The 20,121-nt window shown below is 41.8% G+C and overlaps 1 protein-coding gene across 5 annotated transcripts in view; it reads left to right on the top strand.

The window, feature by feature from the left end:
• The window catches only part of stxbp5a (syntaxin binding protein 5a (tomosyn)), a 69,408-nt gene extending 49,287 nt beyond the window's left edge, over positions 1-20,121 (top strand). For 3 of the 5 annotated variants that reach the window (XM_078799262.1, XM_078799261.1, XM_078799263.1), the window contains 20 exons: positions 943-1,066; positions 2,013-2,091; positions 3,334-3,488; positions 4,141-4,213; positions 4,291-4,438; positions 5,978-6,045; positions 7,009-7,049; positions 7,556-7,776; positions 9,931-10,106; positions 10,198-10,323; positions 10,576-10,727; positions 12,983-13,045; positions 13,925-13,978; positions 15,785-15,835; positions 16,406-16,645; positions 16,741-17,110; positions 17,176-17,341; positions 17,407-17,518; positions 17,586-17,806; positions 18,239-20,121. In XM_078799262.1, the coding sequence (XP_078655388.1) occupies positions 943-1,066; positions 2,013-2,091; positions 3,334-3,488; positions 4,141-4,213; positions 4,291-4,438; positions 5,978-6,045; positions 7,009-7,049; positions 7,556-7,776; positions 9,931-10,106; positions 10,198-10,323; positions 10,576-10,727; positions 12,983-13,045; positions 13,925-13,978; positions 15,785-15,835; positions 16,406-16,645; positions 16,741-17,110; positions 17,176-17,341; positions 17,407-17,518; positions 17,586-17,806; positions 18,239-18,280 (2,682 nt within the window). In that variant the 3' untranslated portion in view covers positions 18,281-20,121. The remainder of the gene's footprint in view (positions 1-942; positions 1,067-2,012; positions 2,092-3,333; positions 3,489-4,140; positions 4,214-4,290; positions 4,439-5,977; positions 6,046-7,008; positions 7,050-7,555; positions 7,777-9,930; positions 10,107-10,197; positions 10,324-10,575; positions 10,728-12,982; positions 13,046-13,924; positions 13,979-15,784; positions 15,836-16,405; positions 16,646-16,740; positions 17,111-17,175; positions 17,342-17,406; positions 17,519-17,585; positions 17,807-18,238) is intronic. The other 2 variants (XM_058056340.2, XM_058056341.2) reach the window with 2 other exon arrangements.

The following is a 20,121-nucleotide window of genomic DNA, read 5'->3' as shown; positions in this document are numbered from 1 at the left end:
ACAAAATGAATTTGTGAATAAAAGTAAATAAAAATAAAATAAGTACAACTTCATTCTCCTAAATTTACAACTTTATTCTCATAATAGTTGAGTTTTGTTTCTTTCAAATTTATAACTTGTCACAAATGTACGACTTTATTCTCCAAATCTCTGATTATTTTAATACTTCTTCATAACAGGCATTGCCTGAGACAGCTATGAAAATGGGGGGCTTGCGTGACCTTTGGCCTGTCGTAAATTCAGGACTTTTTTTCTCTCAAATTTACGACTTTTTATTGTAAATTTACAACTGTATTTTCTTAATATTCAGATTTTTTTCTTGTAAATGTATAACTGCATTGTCACAAATGTACGATTTATTCTCAAAATCTCTGATTATTTTACTACGTCATCATAACTGACTGATGTGACCTTTGGCCTTAAACTTTCTCGGAAATTTACCACTTGTTTTCTCGCAAATTTACAACTTTTTTTTGTAAATGTACGACTTTATTCTATTAATATTCACATTTTTTCTCATAAACGTACAACTGTATTGTCACAAATTTAGGATTTATTCTCAAAATCTCCGTTTATTTGAATATGCCATCATAACTCACTGATGTGACCTTTGGCCTTAAACCTTAGCGTAAATTTACCACTTCTTTTCTTGCGAATTTACGACTTTTTTTCTTGTAAATTTACATCTTTATTCTCCTTAATGTATGACTTTTTCTTTGTGAATTTACAACTCTATACTCGTAAATGTATGACCTTATTTTTGGAATCAGAGATAAGTGTTTTGGTATGCGGTAGAGTTGATTGTCCATCACAGCGAGTGTGTATGAATATGAATGCGAGTTAAAAAGTCCGGTTGCCTTCTGGCAGCTGCTTTGCAGGGTGAACGAACGTATGACGTGCGTCCTGTTAAAGCGGTCGGCTGACATCCCTGTGGTTTCCTAGGCGATCCACTCGGTTGCCTGGCATCACGAGGGCAAGCAGTTCATCTGCAGTCACTCAGACGGGACGCTGACCATATGGAACGTGAGAGGCCAGGGCAAACCCATACAGACAATCACCCCACACGGTAAGGACCAAGATTTGATGCCTTCATCACGCTCCTCCATCGCTCCTCGTCCCCTGGAGAGTCTCCTCACATGCCTTCCTCATAATTGTTCCGAGGATTATTGCCAGTTCAATTATGTTCTCCCTCTGTTTGCTTTGCCGGGTATCTGCATATACATACATTAGCTGCACGCTGCCGCGTTTGCTTTGTTTGTCCCCTCCCTCTCTAACCCCCTCTGGAGCTTCAGGAGAGCCCCTTCAAGGAGCGGTGAAGAAGGAGAGGAACAAAGACAGGAATGAAAGTTTCTAAGCAGCTCCTGGTTATGCTTGTGTTATGGAAAGGATCTGAGCGCTCTGGCTTTTTAATTACTTGTTTCTCCAAATGCTGCCCGCATAATTACTTTGCTATTTAATGTGCAATTATGCTAATTCCTTTGACAGGTTTAAGCAAGGCTTATGAGTTCTTTAATTCGCTCTTATTTAGAAATACACTTTATTATGAGGTAGGCCACTTTATGTATATTGAGGGACAGAGCGCGTATTTTCTATCTGCACAGGCCAGCACTGATTTAATTGGAGCTGAATTAAGGTCTAATAAAAAAGCTGCTGTTGTCGTGTGATGGTATTTTAGACTTAGACAGACTCTATCGATCCACAAGGGAAATTGCTTGGTTACAGTTGCTCAATTTGCAGAAGACAAAGACACACACTTTTAAATGAAATGCAGTGCAACTTGAATAAGATCTAATAAACAATAGTTGCATATTTACAAATAGTGTGTAAATACAAGTAATTGTACGCTTTATACGCAATAATGAGAGCTGGATGGCGTGTGGAACAAATGACATCCTGTAGCGTTCACTGTGGGAACGGAACTGGAGGAGTGCATATAATAAGGATATCAATAGGATGGGGGGGGGGGGGCAAGATGGACTCAACTCCAGTCACTTGTTTTTATTCTGTTTCAGGAAAACAACCCAAGGATGGGAAGAAGCCTGAGCCTTGTAAACCAATTCTCAAAGTGGAGTACAAAACCAGCAGAAATGGGTAAGATCCCAAATATGGCGTTTATTAAAACATATATTTATAACATAATATGGCTGTTACTGAAAACTGAAACTAAAATCACCATTTTTTGCTGTCATTTTAAAAGAAAATTATAACATTTTCAGTAGGAAGTTTAAAATTATTGATCGTAGTAATTATCATTGATAAGAACTTAAGTACATTCACATCAGTCATTTAAAACAGTGAATTAGTAATTTATCAATAATAATTTTTATTATTATTATTTAAATATTAATCATCAAATTAATATTTATTTTCAATTGAAATTCACATTAATTTTAAACAATTTTCCAAAAGTCACAATATTACAAGACATTTTTGTGACAACCAAGGTTTTGACAACCAATTTCGTGACCATTCAATAATACTTTTATAGCCATTATTATTTGTTATTACAAATCTTGTAATTGGATTTATGAGATGAAAAAATAATAATTTAATGAGTATGCCATCATAATATTTTGAAAATAAAAATGGGTTTATTAATATGAGAAAAAAGTCATTTTGTGATGATAAAGTTGATACTGCGAGAAAAAGTCCCAATGTTATGAGAATAAAATAGTAAATAGTATGAGGGGAAAAAACATAATTCTACTAGAATAGATACTACAGTATGACTCCCAATATACTGACCAAAAAAATGTAATACAAAATAAACGAAAGAATATAAATGAGAATAGAGTTAGAAGACTATGAAAAAAGTCAAAATATTGTGAAAATGAAAATATAATATGAGAAAAAATACATATTTTCTACGAGGAAAATGTCGTAATATTATGACAAAAGAACATCAAAGTTGTAATAAGACAAGAAAAAGTCTCAATATAATGATAATAAAATGTAATATAAAAACAAATTCACCATCTATGAGTGTAAAGTTCTAATATTATGAGGAAAAAGTCTAAAAATGATGATGGTAAAACAATATTATGAGAAGACTAATACTACTATTTTTAGAGAATAAAGTCCGAACACTATGAGAGAACCAGCTAATATCGTAATAACAAATAAATTGATAAAATAGTAATGTTGTGTATGACCGTTCTTCACAAAAGAGTGAAACCATTTTTGGATAAATCAGAAATCATTTGGATTCCTCTCAAACTACAGCTGTCCTATCTAGTCTTTTAGCATGAAGTGATAAAGAACACAGTCCACAGTGACTGGGATGAATGGGAATCAGGCTGCTGAGTGTCTCTTTGTGCTTGCCGCCTTGCCCAGGGAACCCTTTATCATCCTATCGGGGGGTCTGTCCTACGACACGGTGGGCAGGCGGCCTTGTCTGACGGTCATGCACGGGAAGAGCACCGCCGTCTTGGAGATGGACTACCCTATAGTGGACTTTCTCACGCTGTGTGAGACGCCGTACCCTAACGGTCCGTATCACCAAGCAAGCGCCTTTGTGCTTTTTTAATCACGGAATTACACGCCTGCGATGGCCTTCCGTCTAACTGGAATGAGCCTATTTGATGTTAAAACAAGTGTCAGTGGATGCTGGGTAATCTTCTATGTGACGCCTTATGCAGCATCATGTGGCACATATACGGTACAGCTGCAGGACAGATTAGTTACGTAATGGCGACTTCATTATGTCACCGGCAGCCAGCTCATCTCATCTCATCTCATAATACACATCACAATCCAGTGTGTGTGTGTGTTAGCATTAATATGCAGACTGATGCGTTCAAGTGGGAGGAAGGGAGACACCAGCATACCAGAAGACACAATAATGTTCAAGGATTATTCACTTAGCCGTGTAAATACTGCATAAATCGCTCTAAATTCAATGTGACACAAGGGTATTTTGCTTCTTCTTTGGCTTTGTTGCCAGAGAACGCTGAATGAATGCCGCTAGGTGACAGCATCGCAAGTGGAAAAAGAAGTTAATAGTAACATTTTCTTTAGAGGCTCCGCAGTATAAGCGATGATGATATGTTCATAACATTTGCTAGCTAGTGTGTGATGGCTGCATGGTGTGTTCGTCTCAAGATATTATATCGTAATGTCATTATTTTCTCCGCTATGCAGATTTTCAGGAACCTTACGCCGTGGTGGTCCTCCTTGAAAAGGACTTGGTGGTGATCGACCTTGCACAAAACGGGTACGTGCGACAGCGCTCCATAATCTTGATGGCACACACGCCTCTAATAAATGACTTGTAATTAAATTTTTTAACAGTTACCCCATATTCGAGAACCCCTACCCCCTGACCATCCACGAGTCCCCGGTGACCTGCTGCGAGTACTTCGCCGACTGCCCCGTGGACCTCATACCAGCACTTTACTCTGTAGGCTCTCGACAGAAGCGGCAGGGCTACAGCAAAAAGGTAACTCACTTGCGAGTAGTTCTTCTTCTTGCCATCCTGATGATCCCAAAGGGAGGCTGATATCATTGCAGCACCCCGGCAGGCAACAATGAATGCTTTGCTTGGACACAATACATTATAGGATATTGTTAAAATAGTATTTTAATTTTAAACTCGTATTCGTACTTGTATTGTATATTTTCTAGCTAGTGTTAAGTTGCTGTGTGATGAGTTTAGCTGTCTAAGATCACATGACATGAGTCAGACTGTTATATTATTTTTAACAGCCCGAAACATAACATATCATCTAGCATGACATAACAATGAATACTACTACTACTCATTCATTCAGATCATTCAAAAAAAATAGGTTGAGAATAACAGCAATCGTGCAGATGATGATCCCAAAGGGAGGCTGACATCATTGCAGCGCCCCGGCAGGCAACAATGAATGCTTTGCTTGGACACAATACATTATGGGATATTGTTAAAATAGTATTTTAATTTTAAACTCGTATTCGTACTTGTGTTGTATATTTCCTAGCTAGTGTTAAGTTGCTGTGTGATGAGTTTAGCTGTCTGTCTAAGATCACATGACATGAGTCAGACTGTTATATTATTTTTAACAGCCCGAAACATAACATATCATCCAGCATGACATAACAATGAATACTACTACTACTCATTCATTCAGATCATTCAAAAAAAATAGGTTGAGAATAACAGCAATCGTGCAGATGATGATCCCAAAGGGAGGCTGACATCATTGCAGCGCCCCGGCAGGCAACAATGAATGCTTTGCTTGGACACAATACATTATGGGATATTGTTAAAATAGTATTTTAATTTTAAACTTGTATTCGTACTTGTGTTGTATATTTCCTAGCTAGTGTTAAGTTGCTGTGTGATGAGTTTAGCTGTCTGTCTAAGATCACATGACATGAGTCAGGCTGTTACATTATATTTGACAGCTCTAAACATAAAACATAACATATCATCCATCATAACATAACAATGAATACTACTACTACTCGTTTTTTTGACATTTTCAGAATGCTTCTGACATTGAATTGAACATTCCAGTGAAGCATCATTTCTATGAATGACAAATTTCATGAATGATGTTTGGAATCTGCTGAGAAATATAATGTAATGTGCCACATCATTGGTCACATTGTGCTTCCGTACATCCCTCCCAGCCCTTCCAGCTCTTCCAGCCACCCACCCAACCCCCCCCCTCGCTTTATCTGTCCTCGCCCTTGTAGTGGTGTTCTAGCTTTGTGTGGTAAATGTCAGCACGTACTGACCCAAGCGTCTGCTTAGCTCCCTCTTCTTCTCCTCTTGCTCTTAAGCAAACGTCTAGTTGAGCTGCAGGGGTGTTAAGGGGCGGGGGGGGGAGTAGTCTCACATAAAGATCACCATGAGTCATCCTGGTGGCTTTTTGTGTGTTTTCAAAGACACACACACACACACACATGAAAGTGCATATTACCCACAAGCTGAATCAGTGTTTCCAATGACATGTCATTGTCTGTAATGTCGTGTCTGCTTCCTGTCCAGGAGTGGCCTATCAGTGGGGGCAACTGGGGTCAAGGCACACAAAGCTACCCAGAGATCATCATCACAGGGTGAGATATCGCACGTGATTACATAATCACCACCGTGCACCTTTATTAACCGACTCTAAGTACCCTTCTATTTCCTCTGCATTGCCCCGTGTTTTTTTTTTTTTTTTTTTTTGTCTCCTCTCCTCATACGGTATTCTTGTCCAGCCCCGTCTCGCTCTTTTAAGAGTGCCACCGCTTGCGGAATGTTTGCCTCCCGCTGCAATCAGCCAAATTGGCAGGAAAACAATGAAGAGAGCAGGAGGATGGGAGGAATACAATTGTCTTGTCAATATGATGTACTACTACATTTTGTCGATAATGTATTCATTTTATTTCAATGTTGGTTTTCAGGACTGGCTATGTATGTATGTGCATAGTTGTCCCAATTTACCCATCATTCACAATTATGTCAAACATGAACACATATTTGGGTGGCACGGCGGTCTAATGGTTAGCCCGCAGACCTCACAGCTAGGAGACCAGGGTTCAATTCCACCCTCTGCCATCTTTGTGTGGAGTTTGCATGTTCTCCCCGTGCATGCGTGGGGTTTTCTCCGGGTTAATTGGTGACTCCAAATTGTCCATAGGTATGAATGTGAGTGTGAATGGTTGTTTGTCTATATGTGCCCTGTGATTGGCTGGCGACCAGTCCAGGGTGTACCCCGCCTCTCGCCCGAAGACAGCTGGGATAGGCTCCAGCACCCCCGCGACCCTCGTGAGGAAAAGCGGTAGAAAATGAATGAATGAATGAATAATACAATAAAGCGAGTTAATATGAGCTAGCTAACAATGCACACCATTGTGACACCTATTTCGACTATGAAGTAGTCTTAAAATAAAACGTTGCATGGTTTGATATACATGCTGTGATCATGTATTAACACGTACAATGATGATAACATGTATAGTTTAATAGTAAAAGTACAATAGCCTTGAAGTACATCATTTTCTTTAATCGCTTTCTGTCATCTCCCACTTTATTAGGCACGCTGATGGAACGGTGAAGTTTTGGGATGCCTCTGCAAGTAAGTTGACACAGCGGCTTTTGCCGGTACTAGGTAGAATTTTACTCAGTATTGGATCAGAAACTAAATCAACAGCATTTCGATAATTTAATATATTTAAAATATAAAAAATGTAAACTGCAAAACACAATGTTATTGGTAGTTCTGTTATAAGAGTTATTTTTAAAATCAGATTCATCACTGAATTGCTGTGAATTGAATGTAGATGAATCCCGATTAAATATTACAGTACCGCGGTTAATTGCTTCCAAATGGTTAATTAAGAGCAGCGTTTCCAATGAAATGTTGCTGACTGCTGTATTGTCTCTTGATAAAACCGAAAAAAGAGAACAAGATGCAGCTTCAGCCTTTTTTTGCGCGCCAATTCAGCATCCCAACAAGCAATTAAATGCAGGAAAGAAACCTGCTCCCCAGAATGTGTGTGTGCTCTCTTACCACTTAGCATTTGTGCACGGCTCCTTGTACTGAAAGTGATCCGGCTGTTTTTTTGTGTGTGTTTGCACCAGTAATGCTCCAGGTGCTCTACAAGCTGAAAACAGCCAAGGTGTTTGACAGAAACCGCTCCAAAGAGGACAAGGGCAGCACGGAGGGGTCGGATGAAGACCCCTTCGCCATTCAGCTCATGGCCTGGTGCCCCGAGAGTCGCATGCTGTGTGTGGCGGGCGTGTCGGCAAACATCATCATCTACCGCTTTAGCAAACTGGAAGTAACCACGGAGGTGGTGCAGGTAGGGGGGGAGTCTCTTTATGCCTTTCCACACACAAATGCTGAGCCAAGATAGTCCCTGTGGATGACAGTATGGTTGCCATGCCAACAGACAGCAGTGAGGAGGCAAAGCTAGATAATCATTATAATCTGCCTTGATGGCGACTTACGGGGGTGTAGTGACTCACTGTTTAGTGACATAAAGCGAAGTGCTGTTTAATCTTGCGCACCCTTGCTCTCTTTTTTTTTTTTTTGAGCGTCTTTGTGTATTCCTACTAATGGCGCCATTTGTTTGTGCCAACGCCGCGGTGCCTCGTGCGTTTGTTGCACTTGTCAAAGTCGACGGCACTCTCCTGTCAATCATCAAACGACGTAGGCGTCGCCGTGATGTGTTACTTCCTCACGGGGCCCGCTGATGAATTTTGATGACTGAGGCTGGCAGCAGACTTTGTGCTTTCTACTCAACCGAACACGCTCAAATGCTAACTGTTCCCATGCATGTGTATTGTACAATAGTGCAGCAATACAACCGCTGTTGCCATAGCGATTCATTGTGACCATTCACTCATTCATTTTCTACCGCTTTTCCTCATGAGGGTCGTGCTGGAGCCTATCCCAGCTGTCTTCAGGCGAGAGGCGTTGTACACCCTGGACTGGTGGCCAGCCAATCACAGGGCACATATAGACAAACAACCATTCACACTCACATTCATACCTATGGACAATTTGGAGTCACTAATTAACCTAGCATGTTTTTGGAATGTGGGAGGAAACCGGAGTACCCGGAGAAAACCCACGCATGCACGGGGAGAACATGCAAACTCCACACAGAGATGGCCCAGGGTGGAATTGAACCCTGGTCTCCTAGCTGTGAGGTCTGCGCGCTAACCACTCGACCGCCATGCGGCCCCATTGTGACCATGTCTTTGCTTATTTATTATAAATCTAATAGTTTTCATAGTTAAAGCATTTAAAAAACTGTTAACGGCCTTCTAAATACAGTTTTTAACATTAGAGCCCTCTAAAAATGAAATAACTGCCCTATAGTCACCTGAACTGTTGTATTACCCAATATAGTAGACATAATATGAGAAAACTAAATATAGTATACATAATATAGATTAATAAATGTTAGCATTTGGAGATTTCCTTGTTGCTGTTCTTTTTTTTTTTACAGTACTGCGGGATGCTAAAAACCATAGAATGGACTTTTCAGCTAAGTCGTGTCCAGACAAATGAGAAATAAAGCAACACGCTACTCAAAGAAATTAGAGACACTTTGTCATTCAATAGTCTAAACTTTTGAATGGTACTGTGTCATAGTTTTACTGTAATACTGTAAATATTGTATTGTAATATATATCATTTTAATTCAGACCATTTTTTATTCTTTACAAAAATTGTATATTATAGTGGTGCCTTGGTTAACATTCGCCCCAGTTAGTGTGTTTTTTGGTTACCATCCAAAATGTTTGCAAATAATTTGCATTGGCTTGCGTTTGCTCACTTGTATTATATTAGCATCCATGTCCAGAAGGTTAGAGCCCTTGTAGAAATTAACCTAGAGTTGGCTGGAGATGAGTTGGTCATTCTAGAACAGGGGTCGGCAACCTTTACTATGAAAAGAGCCATTTTACCCAATGCCCACTGAAGAAAAATAGCCTGGAGCCGCAAAACATATAGTATGTTTAAAACAACATTGGAGGGAATTTGGGGGTATCAAAGTAGTTCAGATAAGAAAAGACGAGTTGGAGTACTCTTGCTAGTTTTGGAGATAAACTTACATAAATGTATGTGTAAACTACTGTAAACGTAAAAACAAGTTCCCATGCCGCTGTTTTTAAATTATCTCGAATTTATTTTTTAGATTTGTAGGTAAGTATTACTTGTTTTTCTTCATGTACTGAACTGGATAGCAGTCAGAACTCACTCAGGATGCATTCATGGTCTCAGACAAAGTTGGATTTTTTAAAACTCATTACAAAAGACGTGCATTTTCCCCACTCGGGTGTTAAAAATATTTAAGCATCGCAAAGGGAGCCACAATAAAGAGGCTGAAGAGCCACATGCGGCTCTGGAGCCGCAGGTTGCTGACCCCTGTTCTAGAACATTCTATAGAGCTTTCCTCCAAACAGGTTGAAACATTCTTCTATGTGAATTTGTCATTGTTATTTAGCTATTAGAAGTGCGGATGCAGTACGAGTTGAACGACATCGAGTCTCCAGAGGGCGGAGGCGGGGAGCACACGTCGGCGCACCCGACCCCCGGCGCCTCCCCGCAGACGAGCGGCCCGCCTTCCCACCCTTCCACCAGTAGCAGCAACTCTGATGGAAGCAACATGCCGTGCCTCAAGTGAGCCACGACAGGAGCGACGCACAATCACGTTTCCTCATCATCTGCCGTTTCGTCATTCTCATCACGTTCTATCGGCTGGTCCTTGCAGGGTGCGCAGCGCTCAGCTGAAACAGTCTCCAGGTTACCAGGTCGACTTGGTGGTGCAGTTAGTGTGGGTGAGCGGAGAACCTCCTCAGCAGATCACAAGCCTGGCGCTCAATTCCTCCTACGGCCTGTAAGTCAACACTATCCACTCTCTGGACAAAACTATCGGGACGCCTGGCCACTTACACTTAAAGGAGTGATAGATTGTGATGTTAAAACTACAGTGACAAACTAATGAAGATAAACTGAGCTTCAAAAAGTGCCGCGTTGCTGTTTGCTGACAGTACCAAGCACCGCTGTCAGCAAGATGGATGCGCTCCCAAATGAAAATAACATCACTGTACTTTTCTTTCACTCTCTGCATCTTAACATTCCTCCTCAGAGTGGTGTTTGGTAACAGCAATGGTCTGGCGGTGGTGGACTACATCCAGAAGACAGTAGTGCTAAACCTGGCCACAGTGGAACTGTACGGCTCCAACGACCCGTACCAGAGACAACCACGCTCGCCTAGAAAGTCCAGACAACCCTCTGGAGGTAATCTAATTCACTTCACTTCATACAATAAGTGAAATTAAATAATGGCAGAAGAGTAATAGATGTTATCATAATATATTATCAATATACTTTTATTACAATACATTTAATACATTGTTTTTATTTTGTTCTAATATCTAATGTGAATTCTAACATGAATCATGTAAAAAAAATTGCTTGAACATGATGTCCTGGTGACCAGTCCAGGGTGTACCCCGCCTCTCGCCCAAAGTCAGCTGGAATAGGCTCCAGCATACCCCAACCAAAGTGGCGCTGATTTTATTTTATTTTAATTTCCTGGTAGAATTATGGGCGGCACGGCAGCGTGCAGACCTCACAGCTAGGAGGCAAGGGTTCAATTCCCTCCCACATTCCAAAAACATGCTAGGTTAATTGGCGACTCCAAATTGTCCATAGGTATGAATGTGTGAATGAGTGTGAATGGTTGTTTGTCTATATGTGTCCTGTGATTGGCTGGCGACCAGCCCAGGGTGTACCCCGCCTCTCACCCAAAGACAGCTGGGATAGGCTCCAGCACCCCCCGCGACCCACGTGAGGAAAAAGCGGTAGAAAATGAATGAATGAATGGTGGAATTGTAGTTTCTGTTAGGGTTTTACTGCTGTAAGTTTAAAAACCTGTCCGCTGATGTCATGATTGGGTGAAATCATAGTAGTCTAGTCATGCTATGAAGCATGTTTAGTAGCCAATGTCACTGCAACAAGCATCACGGTGACTGTGCAAAGATCGGTGTGTCTGTCTTCAATGTGGACACACTGCCACCTTGTGTTAGATCATTGAAGTGCATGGAAATATTAGAAGACGCCACCTGCACACGAGCAAAAAAAAAAAGTTTGATGATGGATGAAGTGGTAATGTGTGTGAGTGCACATAAAATAACACACACAAGGGGCCACATATTTACAAACACACACACACACACACACATGGAGCATCTGGTGTCAGTGAGTGTTGAGCAGTGGGCTGGCACCTGTCAGAGCTTGGCGAGGGTGAGGGGTAATCAGACGTCCAGCTGTGCTTCACTGCCAGCAGACTGTTGCCCTGCTTGGCCTTCTGCCTCATTGGACCACAACACACACACACACACACTAGTGAAGAACCATTAAAATAATGCTAAAGCTTCCTTGAATGCACACACTTTCTATGTAGCCCTTTTTACCCGTCATCACAACAGTCTGGTATGGTTACGTCATTTTACTACATGAGCAATATGTTCCATTTCTATGGTTATCATCACATTGTTCCACCTTGTTATCACTGGTAGCCATCTATAGTGGCATCCATCCATTTTCCATGCCGCTAATCCTCACTAGGGTTTCGGGGCCATGCTGGAGCTGATTCCAGCGGACTTTGGGCGAGAGGCGGGGTACACCCTGGACTGGTCGCCAGCCAATCACAGGGCACACATAGATTCATATATGGACAACTTAACATGTATGTTTTTGGGGGAGCGTCTTTGTGTATTCCTGGGAGGAAACTGGAGAAAACCCAACATGCAAACTCCACACAGTGATGCCCATGTGGGGAATCGAACCTAGATCTTCCCATTCTCCTGACTGTGTAGCCAAGATGCTAACCACTCACACACCGTACTGCCATGAGAAAAACAAAAACAAGAAAAAGCATGGTTTAACGCCCAACTTTTGCTTTTTTTTGTGGAAAATGATCTCCAAATTTGCGCAGGCCTCACAGCTAGGAGACCCGAGTTCAATTCCACCCTCGGCTATCTCTATGTGGAGTTTGCATGTTCTCCCCGTGCATGCGTGGGTTTCCTCCCACATTCCAAAAACATGCTAGGTTAATTGGCGACTCCAAATTGTCCATAGGTATGAATGTGAGTGTGAATGGTTGTTTGTCTATATGTGCCCTGTGATTGGCTGGCGACCAGTCCAGGGTGTACCCCGCCTCTTGCCCAAAGACAGCTGGGATAGACTCCAGCATCCCCCGCAACCCTCGTGAGGATAAGCGGTAGAAAATGAATGAATGAATGACCTCCAAATTGGTCCATCTCCCAAGTTTGACTTCTCTGAAAGCAGAAATAATCTGTTTCAAGGTCAAACTTGGCATCTTCAAACCTTTATTCACTGGACAGGTCATTTTATTACGGGACATTTTAACATTTTTGAACCGTTAAACAAGTGTAAACAGTTCAACCACTGATCATTACTGATTATTCGTTTTTTCAACATGGACACCCAATCCCACAGACCTATTTACTCTACCTATTTACTCTCAGGACTGTGCGACATCAACGAGGGGTCGGCCACATCAGAGGACCGTTGCAAGTCTCCTACTTCAGGTAGCATGTCCTTATTATACTGTATGAAGTACATCTACACGCCATTTACCATGCAGCTTCTATTACAATGCTTGCTAAAGACAGAGGCCCGTTTTCCAAATAAAGTTTTATTTTATTGTAATTGTGGCTCACCTAACCGGAAGACTGCTTTTATATCTCTTTCAACGCCTCTCATTCTGTTTCACTTTTCTATTGACTGCTCTGCTTGAACATTGTACTGTTAAAGCTTTGTGAATGTTTTCTCCCCCGTTGCTGCTCTTTCTTTCTTTCTTTTTCTCCATTATGCAGAGCTCAATAGGCAGGAATAAATAGCAAAAGTGTGCAATAGACTGGAAACACATCCAGGCTCTGTGATGCAAACAATTAGGCAATGATGAGCGGCTAGAGTCACTGTAAGATCCACAACATTAAAATATAATTAAGTATGGGGAAAAAAATAATAATTTTACCATTCAAATTGACTTTTTGATGTTTTTTTTTTTTTTTTTTTTTACAAATGGTGCACCCTTTGTATGTGGCCAAAGTCAAAATATTTTGAACAAAAACAACATAATATTTTTTTAAAGGAAAATAGATATAATATATACATTTTGTCAGCTATAACACAAAGATGTAATAAGAAATCTTAATTGAATTTACTTGTGAGACAGCGCCCTCTACTGGATTCATAGCTGCAGCACTCCTCTTTCCCCCATGCACCATTAGGTTACCGTATTTAAAAAATAAAAAAATTATATAAAAGCATAGAAAAGAAATCCACAGATATGCGGGGTCGAGAATGCCGAACAGGATGTTAAAAGTGGGCGCCTGTATGTAAAGACAAGCCAAAGAATGTCTCTAACTTGACTTCTCCCTCCCCATCCTTTACACTCCCTAAAGTGTTGATGTCAAACAGCAATCTCCAACAGTTCTACAATGGAGGTGGTAGAGGAGGTAAGATTGGCCAAAGACTTTCATGAGAGGGACAACAGTGGTCCGCATTTGTCTCCCCCTCCTGTCTCTGTTGTCCTCCATGTCACCATAGTGGCATTTAATGGTCTTTTAGTCGATATCTGATTAGCCTCTGTTCCCAATTGTGGCATCACGAAGATGCTAACAATTGAAATAGGTGAGGGAAGGAATGGCTCGTGGATGGAGCAGAGGCTAATCTAGAAGCTAGGTGGCAGCGTGGCTACACGTTAGCACTGCATGCTACATGTATGTAGCACGAGCGTCGCATTATGTCCATGTGCCTGCGTCCGCCATGTGTCCCGATGTCCTCCACGGTGATTGGAGTCCTTTATGTCCATGATGTCGTTAAAGCAAGCAAGCCCATCTTGTCCAAACACTGAACGGTGCGTGTGTCTAAAGTCAAGTTGTCTTTTATCACTTATTTGCCCTTATTCATACTGGTCTGTATATAATAATAATAATAACTATGGCGGTTCTGGTGTTTTTATGTGAAGGACCATATTTGGTAACTTAAAAGTCAATATGGACACCACAGTCTCACTGTAAGGCAATACCATGTGACTCCCTCCAGCCAATCAGCAAAGAGAGGTAGGGAAACCGTAAATAATGAAAGTGATTTTTTTTATACCTATTTATTATAAATTAAGAAGAAAAAAATAAACGTATACATTGAAATGAAAGAAATATTAACATTCAAAAATGATTGTCTCATGTAATTGATATTATATTATTACAATTTAATTAATGTAAAAAATGTAAAAGTATTTTACCATGTTATTAATTAATTCCTTCATTCATTTTCTACCGCTTTTTCCTCACGAGGGTCGCGGGGGGTGCTGGAGCCTATCCCAGCTGTCTTCGGGCGAGAGGCAGGGTACACCCTGGACTGGTCACCAGCCAATCACAGGGCACATATAGACAAACAACCATTCACACTCACATTCATATCTATGGACAATTTGGAGTCGCCAATTAACCTAGCATGTTTTTGGAATGTGGGAGTACTCCGGAGTACCCGGAGAAAACCCACGCATGCACGGGGAGAACATGCAAACTCCACACAGAGGGTGGAATTGAACCCTGGTCTCCTAGGTGTGAGGTCTGCGCGCTAACCACTAGAGCGCCGTGCTCATGTTATTAATTGAATGACATATTTTGACTCAAAACTTTAAATGTATTCTTTAAAATAAAATGTACAAAATAATCATAATCTAACAATAAAATATAGAAACCATGAAAAAATGCACGATATATTCACTGTTTTATTTTTTTTTCAATAATCTTGAATTATTTATTTGACTTGCAGTTGACAGTTACTAAAGAAGGTAATCTAGGGCAACCATGGCAACAATAGAGCACACGAGAAAGTGACAGCACAGACATAAATCAATATAATATACATAGTTCCAGCTCGCCCTTTGGTCGTCTTTTCCACCGTGTGTTTCTCCGTGTGTTGTTTACTATGTGCCCTGTCCTTGTTTCGGGTGCATGCTGCTGTGGCATGATCACCTTCAATGACACCGCACTTTTGTTGCGTCTACTTCCCGGAGCATTGTACGACCTCAGAGGTGTCGTTCCCTTTTTGTCCCGTGTGTCACAGCATGCCTCGGGGACGTCTCTGACTTGAGTCTTCTGTCCTGTGTACAGCATTCGGACATCTTTCCTGTCCGCCAGACAATCTCCAGGCTCCTACATTGTGTCTTTTCAGCTGTCCTGGAGCTTTGCATGGCATCGTGTTTGAGCTTTAGACGTGTGCTTTTGTAAAGAGGGATGTTCTCTTTTTTCCAGCAAAGATGTCACGGAAATTAAGCTTGCCTACTGAGCTAAAGCCAGACTTGGGTAAGCCTTGACTTCGTGTCTCCAAACAGACTTGCTATTATATGCAGTGCTACCACATTGCCCATTGAGAAGGCAGCCTCCGAATGGACACAATGTTCTTTTTGAGTTTGCACGAGATCACAGTGGCACTGATCTGTCCTCTACTGAAATCCACTGATGTGATACTGAGACAATATTTGGACTGAAAAATAAAATGTCAGTGATTCCACCAGAGAGGTCAGTGGCGCTAAGCTTCAGTCTGCACACTCCATCGGCGCTCTGTAACTTCTGCTTTCTCTGCTGTCTTCTCCATGTGCTTTCTTTACTGCCTCTGTATTACATATTAAGTAGCCCAACCTCATGGATGGAGAAAAGACTTCCCATAGGGCACAGAACTAGGACAAAATATGGGAGTTGACAGTAATCCAAAGACACTTTAAGGATTTAGTGATCTCTTAAGGAATCTTGTAGAAAGTGTCCCAATATTTCATTATCTGTGGGTGTATTTGCACTGCAGGTTCTTTACCTTTCTGTCCTTTCCTCTCACTGTCCTTTTGTCTGTATGCCCGCCCCGGGGTGCCAACCCTCTAGACCACCGGGACAACTCCTTCAGTCGCTCGCGCTCGTCCAGCGTCACCAGCATCGACAAGGAAGCAAAAGAAGCCATCCACTCCTTCCACTTCTGCGAGATATTTGCCCGTAAGGGGGACAGCACTTTATCGCCTTGCCTGTTTGTGGGCACCTCTTTGGGCACCGTGCTGGCGCTGGCACTCACGCTGCCGCCTGCTGGGGAGCAGAGGCAACTACAGCCTGTCATACTTTCACCCACAGGTAACAACACGGTTTTGGTACCCTTATAGCTTTTCATAAATGTTGGTAGTACCCCTAACGATGATAAAGGTCTGACCTGACCTGGTCCTCCTCAGGCATGTTGATCCGACTCAAGGGCAGCATCTTGCGACTGGCTTTCTTGGACTCCGCCGGTTCGCTTTTGCCCCCCGCCTTTGACCCCTGGTTCGAACCTAATGTCTCGGCGGATGGCGAGGAACGAGAAAAGGTCCGCAAGCGTCGCCCCGTCTCGGTGTCTCCTTCCAGTTCGCAGGACCTGAACGAGGGCCAGTACGCTGTGGTGTGCTCTGAAAAGCAGGCCAAGGTGCTTTCCCTGCCCACCCAGACGTGCATCTACAAACACAGCATCACAGAGACCTCCTTCATCTTACGTGCTGACGTGGTCCAGATGAGCCAGGGAGTGTGCTTGGCCTGTTTCTGCGCCAACGGCCACATCATGACCCTCAGGTGAGAAGCAGTGGAGTCCGTTGGTTCGAGACCACTTTGAACAATTTCCCTGTTCTTTGATGTAGTTTACCAGGACTGAGACCCCTCATGGACGTCAACTACCTGCCTCTGACAGACATGAGGATAGCCAGGACCTTCTGCTTCACCAACCTGGGCCAGACCATGTACATGTGCTCCCCCACTGAGGTCCAGAGGATCACTTACAGTCAGGACACCTGTGAGAACCTACAGGTGAGGCCCACAGTGTAGCAGATCACAAGAAGAGCAGTAATAGTCAAGGTTTGTGCTTGCTGCAGGAAATGCTTGGTGAATTGTTTACACCAGTGGAGACACCAGAGGCGCCCAACAGAGGGTTCTTCAAGGGTCTCTTTGGGGGAGGAGCACAATCTCTGGACCGAGAGGAGCTATGTACGTAAAATGGACAGGCGCCCATTGTGCCGGTTTCTCATTTTCCCTTTCTGTCTTCCATACTCAGTCGGCGAGTTAGCAGCAGGGCGAGCATCCCGAAGCCTGGCCCAGCACATCCCAGGCCCGGGCGGCATCGAGGGCATGAAGGGGGCGGCTTCGGGTGTGGTGGGAGAGCTGGCGCGTGCTCGGATAGCACTGGACGAGCGGGGGCAGAAACTGGGCGAGCTGGAGGAGAGGACGGCTGCCATGATGGCCAGCGCTGATTCCTTTTCCAAGCACGCACATGATGTAAAGTATAAGCATATTTACGCTTCTAATGTCATGTTTTTTCCAAAATATATTTATTAATAAATCATGCTGTTCTGTGGCTGAATATGGCATAGTTAAAAAAAATCATATTCAAGCAAATGTTAGTTATTTTTTTGCCTAAATTAAGCATTTTCAAGCATAAAAATGGTTAGTTTTTGTTTTTTAGTTTACTTAGTACTACAATCGGCAGGCATGAAACCCAAATTGCTAATGTTTGATAAATGTTAAAAAAAAGTAGGCCATTGGCATGGTTGCCTTGTTAATGGATCTTCATGTGTTAAACATTTGCATCTTTCCAAATGATTGAAGATGACGATGCGACCACTAGAGGGCAGCATGTACTTATTTACAGATAAACCCACATTTAGAAAGCCAACATGGCTCATTTTGACTTTGGCTTTCTTTTTCCAGATGATGTTAAAGTGCAAAGACAAAAAATGGTACCAGTTCTGATCGGTGGACCTTCCATGCCCTCATTGGTGGGACTCATCTTGACGTGACCTCCCACCCTGTCGTCTTTGCTTTCAGCCCTCATCCCTCCGAGACACTTGGGATATTCTTCCCTTTAGCACAATGTCCAATACTGTTATTACCTCAGTCTTTCTTTGGCTGGAGCTGAGGGAGACGCAGGGAAGCAAGGAAAACGCTGTCTTCTTTTTCTAATTCTCCATCCTTTTTTCCTCTTTTCTTCTCTGGACACGTGGAGAATTTTCATTCTCATTTGCCAAACTGTCCTTAAGACTGATGTCAGTATTTCAACTGGAACAGAGACACGAAATATTGTTCAAATGTACAAAAAATACAGAATACATTATAATATATAAATATATATATATAGATATATACATAAATCTAAATGTGCAAAGCTGTATCCACTTCAGGGCACGCGGTACAGGACGCTGATTGGATGGATGCAGGAAGGAGGCCCGCCCAAACAGGAAGTGACGCCTCCTCTATGCAGAGAGTCACTGATTTTTTTTTTTTCTTTCCATTTTCCTCAACTTCCAGACTCTCCTGACATTTTCTCACCCAGCCTAGATTTATTATGAATTCTTGTTTTGTCGTATGGCTCTTGTCAATATTACAGGAAAGCTCTTATTTTTCTATGCTTGTCAAAGTGGAGATATTTTTGTTGTTGCTTTCTCATTTGTTTTGGAAAAAAGGGCTGGAAATCTACAAGGAGGGCAAGGATAAACAAGGCATATTTATCATTAAGGTGTGCTTTCATTTCAACTGTTAATACGCCCCCGCCTGGTTTAGCGTGACTGTACAAATGCTGCTAGGATCACTGTTAAATACTTTTTATTACACCTTTTACAAGAATATGTTCAATAATGTTGTTTTTTTATAATCCTGGTTTGTTTTATTTGATGGCCATTCCCCATAATTTCAGTTAAATGTGGTGGCACATCTCTCTATAAGGTTTTTTTTATTTACATAGACAATCCGGAACGTCAATAGAAATACTAGGCCTCATTTTGTGTTTGGATTCAACTTGAAGGCATATCTCGGGAAAGTAAATAATGGTACAAAGTGCTTTTTTCCCCCCTCCCCTCACATTACCGCTTTATTTTTATGAAATCATGACATGTTCCTTGGTCCAAACACCCAAACCAGAAAACGATGGTGTGGAGCAAGCTGACGAGAACCAATGTTGTAATGTAATAACTACAAATCTATTATTTCAGCAGCTTTACAGAAACAAACATACAAATCCACCAACCACTAGGACTTAACAATGTCAAGGTTTCAAATGTGTGTGTGTGTTTTTTTTGTTTGTTTGTCCGTCTGTGCTTAGAAGAGTGTGTTACTGTTTGTTCAACAGTGTCCTGGTCTGCCGTTTTTTGTCCACTTGAGTGGTATGCCATCTAAAGCCAACCAAATCGCATAAATAAAGAGTGCAAAAGGAAGGATTCCACACCATTTGTGACAGTGGAAGGCTTTCACTTCAATGTCACCTCTTCACTTAAGTGTGTGTCCTTTCTTTACATGTCCCATGATGTTACTTTGAGCCATATGTTCTTGTTCCTGCAGTGCGGCAATGCAGTATTCCTCCTCTCAAAACGCCAGACAAAGAGTGTTTAATTGAATTTTTTTTTTGTCATTCTGTCGTCCTGGAGTCAACACTTGTTTAAGTGGGTTGCAGTATTTTTCTCATTGTAGCCAATTTTCTTGTACAGTTTTATGCAACTTTCACATGGATGTTGATGACTTTATCTGCTGCCACAAACAAATTTAGGAGATTCTGTAGATAGAGATTACTGTGCAATGGAAAAATAAAAGTGGAAAATGTA

The sequence above is a fragment of the Doryrhamphus excisus genome, linkage group LG19 (assembly GCF_037039965.1).
Source record: "Doryrhamphus excisus strain RoL-2023G ecotype Guam linkage group LG19, RoL_Dexc_Guam_v1.1, whole genome shotgun sequence".
NCBI lineage: Eukaryota > Metazoa > Chordata > Actinopteri > Syngnathiformes > Syngnathidae > Doryrhamphus > Doryrhamphus excisus.
The sequence above is the reverse complement of the archived record's forward strand: the minus strand, read 5'-3'. Positions and strand labels throughout refer to the sequence as shown.